The 11009-nt window shown below is 42.1% G+C and overlaps 1 protein-coding gene across 2 annotated transcripts in view; it reads right to left on the reverse strand.

Annotated features, from left to right (window-relative positions):
* Positions 1–4363: 4363 nt before the first annotated feature.
* The window catches only part of LOC138026177 (protein mono-ADP-ribosyltransferase PARP14-like), a 21885-nt gene continuing 15239 nt past the window's right edge, over positions 4364–11009 (reverse strand). For both annotated transcript variants that reach the window (XM_068873397.1, XM_068873396.1), the window contains exons 8-10: positions 10110–11009; positions 8134–8460; positions 4364–5391 (exon numbers count right to left, since the gene is read on the reverse strand). The exon at positions 10110–11009 is cut by the window's right edge and continues 619 nt beyond it. In XM_068873397.1, coding sequence (XP_068729498.1) covers positions 5108–5391; positions 8134–8460; positions 10110–11009 — 1511 coding nt within the window. In that variant the 3' untranslated portion in view covers positions 4364–5107. The remainder of the gene's footprint in view (positions 5392–8133; positions 8461–10109) is intronic.

Consider the following 11009-nt stretch of genomic DNA (forward strand, 5'->3'; position numbering starts at 1 on the left):
AACCTTGTATTTTTAAAAGTTATTTTTATACTTTGGAATCGTTAATGTAAATATCTTCCTGCTGATATTTATTGAGCGCAAGACTTTGTAATAATTCGTGCTCTTATTTTTCGTTGAAACCATGCAATAAAAAGGTTATTTCACACACGTCTAGTTTTGTTTGTATTCGGAGGAACAACACACATGCAAGAGTGGATTATCATGGCTAAATTCCTTAGAAGCTGGTGGAATCACAGGTAACCCAGGCTCGCTGTGTGCGTCACGTAGCTATTAAAATATAGAGAACATATGAGGCCTGGAAATTTGCTAGAAAATGGAAATAAAAATCGATGAAACTTACCATGCGGTGAGCCGTTGTTGTCTTTAATACGTACACGAAGTTTCGGGAAAAATGGTCCCCGTTCACCTTCCTTCATAGTATAGTGACAAGGTAGGAGACAGAAGCCAGCAGCAGCAGCACCAGGCTCCGTAGAACTTGTAAGTTGACCTGCCAAAATGGCGGCCCGAAAGCGTTGTCCTCGCGAGGAGTCCAATTCAAAATGGCACTGAACTCGGGACGCCTGGTGACGAGGGGAATATATGTCCCCCTGGAGGGAGGGGAGTCCCAGATTGCTCAGTGAGTTTTGTTTTTAGCAATTTGGGACTCCCCTCCCTCCAGAACTTATTATACTCGTCACCAGGCGTCCCGAGTTCAGTGCCATTTTGAATTGGAGGACAACGCGACAACGCTTTCGGGCCGCCATTTTAGCAGGTCAACTTACAAGTTCTACGGAGCCTGGTGGCTTCGCGTTGCTACCTGGAGATGCTTCAGTGGATTCATGGTTTAGAGAAATTCATGTTCCACGAGCCTGGCGTGTTTATTTAGCGACTGGATTCGATTTTCGCGAAAAAAATCGTGCTTGTTTTGGGTCGATCGGAGTCCCGACGCTGGCTTCAGTCTCCTACCTTGTCACTATACTATGAAGGAAGGTGAACGGGGACCATTTTCCCCGAAACTTCGTGTACGTATTAAAGACAACAACAGCTCACCACATGGCAAGTTTCATCCATTTTTATTTCCATTTTCTAGCAAATTTCCAGACCTAAACTTCGCCTCATATGTTCTCTATATTTTAATACCTACGTGACGCACACAGTGAGCCTGGGTTACCTGTGGTGGAATCGGCCGACTCAATGGTGTACCCAATTCAAATCTCCCGGGGTTAAGATTCTCTGTGAATTGTATGTGCATTATAATGTAGCATTCACTTTTAAATGATATGGAAATACGTGGTAAAAGACGTTTTATTCCCAAAGGGTTTGAATTGGGTACAACATTGAGTTAAGTACAAACTCAAGCACAAAGCGCAAGCATAAGTAGCTTATGCTAGTGAAAACGAACGTCGACATAAGCGTCAAGATCAACCATGGCCGGCATCCGGCATTTTGTTCACATGCCCATACGCGGGCAATTTGGAACGAGTGCGTTAATTGGCCAGACGTAGCAAATTTCCTCGTGCTTATGCTGCGTTTCGTTTTCACACGACGCAAGCGAACTCAAGCGGAAGCGCAAGGAAATTTGCTACGTCTGGCCAATTAAAGCACTCGTTCCAAATTGCCCGCGTATGGGCATGTGAACAAAATGTGATCCTTTTGCTTGTGCTTGCGTCAACCCCGTTTTCACGGCGACACAAGCGGTCTTACGCTTGCGTTTGTGCCGCTAGTGAAAACCAGGCTTTAGCCGATTTGAATGAAGGGTAGTTTCTAAAGAAACTGTGGTGCTGCGTCGGTGGGGAAGTAGTATACAAAAATTTGGTTTTATCAACGGAGTTGATAATGTAAATTGGCCACCGTACAGAGATTCTAAAAGCTGACGTTTCGAGCGTTAGCCCTTCGCCAGAGCGCTCGGACGATTTGGTCTATTTGATAGAAATTACAATATGCGAGTGGTTTCCGCTGGAACTGGAACCCTGAGTGAAGGAACGGGTCAATAGCCCATTCGGCTTCGCCTCATGGGCTATTGACCCGTGGTCCTTGCGGGCTACGGGTCTGATTGTTAAATAGCTGTAGGATGAGAATAATCTTACAGATATCTTGAGCAGATATAGCCTTTATTTTTTTTTTATCTTCGTAGGAGTCCTCAAGAATTATTCATAGTTAACATGATTAATTTGTGAGATTGACGTCCAACTGAAATGCAGTATTTATGTCTTATAATTCCAAAGTGTCACATGGAATTTCGCTTTGTAATTTGTACATAGATAACAAATTAGCCTAAACTAAATCTAGAATTGATCCTGGCACTTAAGTGGAAAATTTTAGCAATTGTCTCCAACAGAAACCCGAAAAATACAGGGGGCTTCAACGATGCTTCTTCGATGCTGGTACAATACTCTAACCCACTGAGCTATGAAGCTCTACCCATTGCTATCCATTTTGAAATCACGAATACTCTAACCCACTGAGACATGAAGCTCTATCCGTTGCTATTCATTTTGAAATCACTTCTTCAAGTAGATACTTTAGATAAGCAGTACTAGCAAAGACAGAAATCGATGTTCAAAAGGGAACTGCCAGTGCTCATGCGCAAGACAATTGCTTAGGTGCCCTTTGAAGTGCGAGGATCGATATTTACTTAGCCCAAAATGTTTATCTATCTAGACTAATAAAACAACAGTGAAGCAAATGCTATAAATCTTGAGTCCGATTCTGAGACTAGTGGTGAGTGCAAACTAAAGGTCCTGCTTGAGAGTTTCTGCGATGGTAACGTCAACATCTCTTCAACTTTCCCAAGGACTTCTCGTCATTTAGGCCCGGTTGACACGCCGCTTCACTCATGTGCGAACCTAACTAAGGAATTAAGTGCGGCAAAAGAGCAGTTTGGAACGGCAGTTTTAATTTGGTGCGGCAAAAACGGTAAGGTCGACAGAGTCTGTCGCATTACTCGACATCGGAGCGGCAGGTGATTCATACGGCGTTCTTCTCATGTGCCGAACCAAATCGTAAGGATGAGACCGGCAATGGCGGCAAAAGACCTAAGACCGTAAACTGTGCAAAACATTGACCATAATGAAATGCTGCTGATTTTTTTAAAAACGTTTTTTAAACAGTTTAAAAAACTAAACTAGTGAGCAGCACTCTGTTGTCTCTGTAAAACTTGTTTATTCTCCAACGCGTTTCGTCTAGTTAACGTAGTCTTCTTCGCGGAGTTTTACAATAATACATTAAACGCCTGTATTTAAGCCATTTCTGATGGGACGGTTTTAGCCAAAAGCGTGGCCCCAAAACATCGTTTCTCACGCAAAAGGTTTGACCGGATTTTCGAAAGGGAACGTGCGCAGCTGTGAAATATTAGGGCAAGGCGTGAGAAACGATGGTTTAGGGCCACGCTTTTAGCTAAAAATAATACATTAAACGCCTGTATTTAAGCCATATCTGATAGCAAAAATGTCTTGTAAAACTCCCTGAAGAAGTCTACGTTACGGCTAGACGAAAAGCGTCGGAGAATAAAGAAGGAAAAAAGGAAAAAAGGATACAGTTCGCAGAGTGCTGTCCACTAGTTTAGTTTGTTCAACTTTTTTTACATTTTAAATTTTTTTTGAAAATTCTCTAATCAGAGCTGTCCTTTCCTTCGCAGCCAACATCTTGAAAGTTGAGTTATGGCGCGAAAATATAGTATCGGATCCAGGCCTTTCTCTTTCTCCCTAGATATAAAGATTAGGCTCGACACACAGTGCGCCGTCTGAATCAGATGTCGCGCCAATGTCGCTCCAAAGTCGGACTTAACTCGATTTGGTTTGGCACATGAGTGAAGTGGCGTCTGAACCGGGCCTTACGCTGTACTACAAGAGCGAAAGATCCCGAGCAGAGTTCAAAATTCACCTGTGTGTGAGTTGTCGCTTTGTTTTGGGTTCTTTTTCTCATAGAGCGGCACAGAAATGTAATAAAATGTCGTCACGAATGTTCCTTCATGTTTGTTTTCCTTATAAAACCCAATGTAGCTTTAGGCCCTCTCCACAGTAATGCGCTTACGTTTAAAAACGCATACATTTCGATGCGTTTAGGCCTTCAGTCCACACAAAATCGCTGAGTGTATTCATCAAAACCACATCGATGAAATGAAAACGCATACATATCGTGTTTGCGTGTACAGTCGAAACCGCATCGAAATAAAAAACAATGAAGTCATCCGTACCACGTGAATTGTACTCAGGCTTTGAAAACATTGCAGATGAAAACATGCTTTACCCAAAATACCACTTTCACAAGTGGCGACCACGTTTACTTTTTCTTGTATTCATGCTAATTAGACCTACTGCCCAAGTTTTAAAACAAAAATTGTTTAGAAATTTGCTCGTCGTAGCGAGGCTGGAGAGGATTATCAGCATTAAAACAGAAGAATATTTTATTTGGCCGCAATTATGAAAGAAGTCAATGTTACTAGCAAATATTTCGTATATTGTTTGGAGCTTAACGTTGCTCTATGCAACCTTATCTTGGTTTTCCTTTAACTTTTGGAATCAATTTTTGTTCTGCACTATTTTCCTACAACATTCATATGTTAATAAAACAAAATGTACACAGTGGCCTCTAAAAATTTCCCTATAGGTATTTTGCAACCAATCTATAGATACGCAGATTACATAACAACCCTAAATGATGAAAAAAATTCAAATGAGATAACTACTGTTTGCCATACAACATGGCAGCGTGAGGCGATTACGTACCATGCAAACCGCTTAGCTGGGACTTTAAGATCTACGACTGCGACGTCGACGAAAATGACACCTCAAAATATAAACGCTCTGTCGTAAGTCTTTCGCGATTAGTCCATCTCGTTCACGTTGCACATTGTGGGCGAAGTGTCCTGAATATAAATTAGTACGAGTGGTTTCATAGTAAAAATGGAGAATGATAAGTTCACATTTGTTGCCGTCAAAAGCACAGACTTAATGAGTTTACGTCGTCGTTACGCAGAGTGCCGCAAAAAAAATGCGTACCGCGGTTGCAGCACGATTATTTTCAGTTTCCTCTTTAAACCAAAGATATTCTGTTTTGTGGATTTGTCGTTGCCCGGTAGCCGTCGTCGTTTCTTAAACTCCCTAAAAACATGGTTTGGGCTCTACCCTCATTTGAATGTTATGAGGTAATCTGGATAGCACTGATTATCATAGAAAACCACAAAAATCGACGGGGAGCTAGTGTTATCTACTACACTGTCATATGCGTTGGTCTCGTCGCTTCCCTTGGATGGCGGAGTTATCATTCCTTGGCGCCCAACTGCATATTCACCCACCAATACACGTGCAAGGTAAAGACAGCGATCACCAGAGGGGTCTGGTGGCGAATATTTTGCCTGTGTGGAGTACGAGGCATCTCGTGCAAAATATACACCTAATCCAAAAGCAGTGCCTAAAGGAAAGGAGTTAAAATGTAAAATAATTAGGCACAAACGGGTCCTTTAGTGAAAGGGTTGTCTTCATATTCCACTATGCATGGTACGATTACGGGTCGCCGTTCTGAGCATGCGTATTTGGAAAATTCAGACATTGACAATGCGCGTGCTCGTTCACCCTAGATGGGTATAGCGAACAGAAAATTCTTCATGCAAGCCTGCACATACAGCAACAACAATCGTTAACATGATTGTTTGCTATTGTTTGAAAATTTGTTGTTTGTTCGTCCCTTGGCTTGCACCTGATGCCATTGCAGTCATCTTGGTGTACTGAACAATAGCGAAAAAGTCTTTTGGGAATTATTCTGCAAAACGCGAGCGACATTTTGCGTTTGTTTTGTACACCAACATGGCCGTATAATCACGTGAGTGCAAGCCAAGAATATATAATTCAAAGCGTTGCCCTCTTGTGATTCAAACCTTTGACTCCCAGAGGTGATCAGTATGTAACTTCACCTCTCAATTTCAATACACTGTCAGTTAGCCTAGTATTGAGAATGAAGATTACTGTCACCCTAAGAGTATGAGCCTGATATAACACCGAACTCTCATGACCAGCCAAGGAATAAATCTATGGAAGTAGTTAGGGGAATGAAGTTTTAGATCATGGTAGTCAAAGGGTCTAAAGATCTCTATAATCAAGGGTTCAAAGTGGTCCCCGAAGGCCCGAGGTTCAATATTCGGCTCGGTTTAGTTGAGAGAAAGTGTTTAAACTGTGTTTTTTCTTATTTCTTTATTAATTTTTATTTATTTTTTATTTGAACCTTATCGTCTTTATCTGTTTTTATCCTGGTTTTGAATATCAGTAATTAGAAATTTTAGACTCCCTTAAGGCTGGTTTCCATATGATCGCAGAAAGTTCTGCGATAGACTGCGATCATATGGAAACCCACTTCTGCGATCGTCTGCGATCCTGCGATCGTGATCGCAGACGAACATGGTTCTATCTTCTGCGATCGTCTGCGATCGTCTACGATCGTTTGCGATCCTGCGATCATATGGAAACCAAAGTTCTGCGATCTGCGATCGAAACGTATCCCATAATAATTTTAATTATGACTCAAATGATTCAACGCTTATTAGCAACAAAGCCTGAATGTTCGTTTATGTTCGTTACTGTTCTGTCAGAAACACGAAGTTCTCTGAGCAGTGAGTGGAAACCCCCAAGTTTTTGTCTCTTCATGAATATTTTTCGAACTCAACGAAAGGAAAGGAAAGGAAAGGAACTTTATTTAAGTGTCTAGTCGTTCTAGCGCTGGAGCGCTAATTGGGGACACTGTAAACTGAAATGAACAATGAAAGTAAATCAAGTCAAATGTCGATCAAAACCGATGTTTCCTTCGCTTTTGAAGCTGACGATGCCGTCCCTTCAGGACTAAAAGAAGTAAATTTGCTTGCAGCAAAATTTCCTCATCGATGTCCGCTATGTTGTTTACTAAGATTTTGCCGCGAGCACAACGCGCGTGTACATTTGACATTTCTGCTGACCGAAATGTATGGCTGAAGCCGGCTCTGCGATTATATGAAAACAGCTCTCTTTGCGATCGTCTGCGATCTGCGATCCGCGATCGTCTGCGATCGTATGGAAACCAGCCTTTAGTTCAATTTGTTAATGAAATTTATAAGAAAGTTCATAAAAAAAATCTTACACTTCTCTCATGCTCTCAAAACAAAAACAAACACACACCATAACACCAACCTCTCTTTGTGATCCACTTTCCCACACGATTGCCGTAGAAGAACAGTTTTGCTGTTCCCAACCCAGCTTACCACATTTCTTGTATGTGAAGCTGCCACTTAAAGAGATGCCTAAAACATCCGCCTGGTATGTTAGCTACGCCATGCTGATGTAGCCCGGCAAAGCTGAAACAGCTGTCCACGACCGCTTATTGACCGGGTGAAATGGTTGTGCGCATGCGAAATGTGTTGGCCGCACCGAGTTGGTGCTATGGTGTTTTTTCCCTAAAGGGATAGCCCGCCAAGAAGGGTGCCTCGGGAAGGCAGGTTACCCTGCCTAGCACGTGAACGCTGCCATGCGTTCTTTAAAGTAACGTATAAAAAAATTGGCTCTCCCAGGGAAGCTCGGTTAGCCGGGGCCCCCCTCCCTCCATGTAAACAGGCCCTAAGTCTTAATATACTGCATAGTTTTTAGCTTCACCCGATAGGCAGGATTACCACAAAAATGCTGTCAAGTACTAAGTGCGTCCTATTCCATCAAACCTCAATTCAACACTGCGGCTCTGTGCCTTCTCTGTAAGAGCAGTGTGTTGATTATGACCGAAAAACGGCCCTTCTACAATGTACAATGCTACATTTGTACAATGTACAATGCTACATTTCTTTAATAAGAACCATTTCAGCACTCTAAACGCCTCTTTACCTCGTATAACTCACTATGGAGAAAATGGGTTGAAACTTGCAAAATTGACCAATTTTTTCAACTAACCGTACACGCGTCGTTTTAATAATACCGTCAAAAATTTAGTATGGATAGATGATTTTGCTCAGATTCCTTTGATATCTTCTGTGTTATCATAAATGTTATCACGGCTATGTTATACGTTCAAGCCAGTTTTAAAATTATAATGATAGTAACGGTAATTTCAGTGCGTCGAGTGTGTAAAAATATGTTATGTCTAATTCTTGTCGAACTTAAACAACGGTCAGGAATAAAAACGGATTTAACTTCAAAAGCTCACCATTTTTGCCACTGTAGCTTCTGTTGAATCCATAAGAGTTGATAGTAGAGCAGCTGCTTTTGCCGGTCCCATGAAAGAGGAACTTTTCATTGCTTCCATTTTTCTTGTCCATCTGGTCCTTCTTCACCACATAAGAGCGGTAGAGCCCAGGATTCTGTACTCGCTCAATCTTGCTGATGGTAATGGAGGCTGTCTTCTTAACTTGGTCTGCAACTCTGTTGAACTCGGCTGCGTTTTTTGAGGGACATATCTGCACAAGGTGGACATCTTTCTCTTTGCCTGAACTGTCCTTGGGTTGTATGCTCCAGCCATCTGGTAACGGAACACCTGTCGGAAACAAAGACAAGATAATGACAAAAAAAATCCATTCAAACAAATTATGGCAATACAAATTGCGTGACATTGCAAATAATGTCACGCAACGGCAATACCATGCACCCCACGATTTTATTTCATGACTGACTCGTAGGTTTGAATCGTAGTGCATTGAAAAACATTGGCACTATTTCGTGGAATACGACAATGCGCGTCCGTATGGCGCATAACTGATACGTTCGATTTTCTCCACGTCATCCAAGCATAGGTGTTCGACATCTCCGATTAATTAACATCCGAATACTTTCAGGTAAAGAGTTTCACAACAGGGCACCTTTGTGGGTAAAATTGCGTTTCAAATGGGACGCGGAATGGTTGCTTGTGGGTCGTTATTTTCGTGGAAATAGTCGCGGGGAATAAGTTCATGCTAAAGTCTACGGCTTGTAACACGAAACTAATTTTCGCTGATAAAAACACGAAAATAAATGCCTTTCAAAAAAAAACACTTGTTTAAATTTGGCTAAAAAAGAGCTGCACAATTACTCATGACCCTCGACAATTACTCAAGATCCGCGAAAATTAGGTACTCATCAGAAGTCCATAACCCAGAAGTCTCGATCTGCGATAGAAAGCGGCCAATCAGTTTTCGATATTATTTATTCGCAGGACGGCTAATGCTAGATTTTGCGGGGAAAAAGTGGCGGTATTACCCGTTTTTATATTAGAGACGCATAATTCATCTGGGACGAACTTGGGTAAACCTTTTTTCTGCGTCTGTTCAATTCGTCTAGTATAAAGACGGGCAAATTATACGGGCGCATTATGCGTCTAGACGGACTATCCACTTTAGTACGTCTTCGAAGACGCACTAAACGGGGTTGTTCGTCCAGACACATTGGGCGTCTTGTGCCCGTCTTTTTACCAGACGAATAGCACAGACGCAGAAAAAAACTGCCCAAGTTCGTCCCAGACGGATTATGCGTCTCTAGTATAAAAATGCCTATTGTGTTCCTAGCCAAAGGGGACTAGGTACGAGTCTGTAAATTATGGGACTAGTAACTACTGATCCACAAAGTCAGAAAGAGCACACCGAGTTTTAACAAATCGCCAAGTTTGGTGTCAATTGGGCTAGTTTTGACTGAGATACAGCCACTTAAATACGTCAAAATTACAAAGAAATGTCTGGTTATACATTTCTTTGTAAATTTTCACGTTTCTAAACGGCTGTATCTCGCTTAAAGCTTTGGAAAGCTTGGTGTACACTCTCTGACTATTTGAATCAATAGTTGCTAATCCCATAATTTACAGACTCGTACATTGTCCCCCTCAGCTTGAAATAAGGCATTGATATTGCATTTATCACGATCAATCCCTCGTGCGGTCGGCTGTTTGATTGCAGCTGACCAATCCGAGGCGCTGCGGTCATCAGGCCCAATCTGATTGGCACCCGTATCCTAAATTTAGATAATACAGTAAACTCATGGGCCAAGACCAAATGAGAGAGGTCGACACTTATTGGTTATGGGCTCCAGGTACTCACGTTGGGAACCAATCAGAGGTTCTTATTCTATAGGAGCTGAGAGAATGATTCGCAGTTTATGGGAAGGAGAGTGACGCCAACGTTTTTTCTTAAACAAAGCTCCAATGCAGAGACAAATTACCTTTGCCAATTTCCTTCCTGAAGATCGCCCTTTCCTCGCCGTCATCTAAACAGGTTTCCTTCATTTCTTTGAATACAATTCGACATCTTGCATTGTCAATCATTACCTCAACGGAATCCAGACCATCAGAATACGCCTTCTCTATCTGATAATTACGACTTGCGTCGTAATTTATCAAATCGTCTTCTTCGCAATAGCACCACTGAATGTTCTTTGCCATGAACTCTTCAAGTCCTTTGGTGTGCTCCTTTCCCATCTCACGCTTTAGGATTTGATAAATGGCGCTGGCTACATCAATAACGTCTTCTGCGTCACCTCTGACGGATATGCGATCAACCTCTTGTTCTATCTCGACAGCAGTGTCGTACTCTTGTCCCAAATCTTGAATTTTCTGTTTCTGCTCCTTCGAGAGCTTTCCAATGGCATCTTCTTCAATTTCCCTTTTGATGCAGTTGTTACTTAAATCCTTCTGAATTTCTTCAACAGCTTTCTCGATGTCTTCTTTTGTGCCGGCGAATATTTCTAAGCAGGTGCAGCCTTTCTTGACTTCATGTTTTACGGGCATAGATGAGTGTGACGAGCTTTTTTCCCCAAATCCAAACCAATTAGCGACTCTAGAGAAAATGCCCGTTTTTCCCTCCCTGCACGCTTTCATGGCACTGCGGTACTCTTGCAAGATCTTTTCTTCAAGAATCACAATCCGAATAAGATGAAGCGAAGTCGGTAGGTCTTGTGCGAACTTGGCAATTCCAGCTAACGTTTCCTCAGAGGCCTCTTTCAAGGGCACTCCTGCCTTTCCAGTTCCAATAGCGGGAAGTGATATCGACGTCAGTCCGCGTGAATCAGCTTGTTTGAGACACTTCAAAACAGAATCTTTAATGGAAAACTTGGATTGATGGT

The sequence above is a fragment of the Montipora capricornis genome, chromosome 12, assembly GCF_036669925.1.
Source record: "Montipora capricornis isolate CH-2021 chromosome 12, ASM3666992v2, whole genome shotgun sequence".
Classification (NCBI taxonomy): domain Eukaryota; kingdom Metazoa; phylum Cnidaria; class Anthozoa; order Scleractinia; family Acroporidae; genus Montipora; species Montipora capricornis.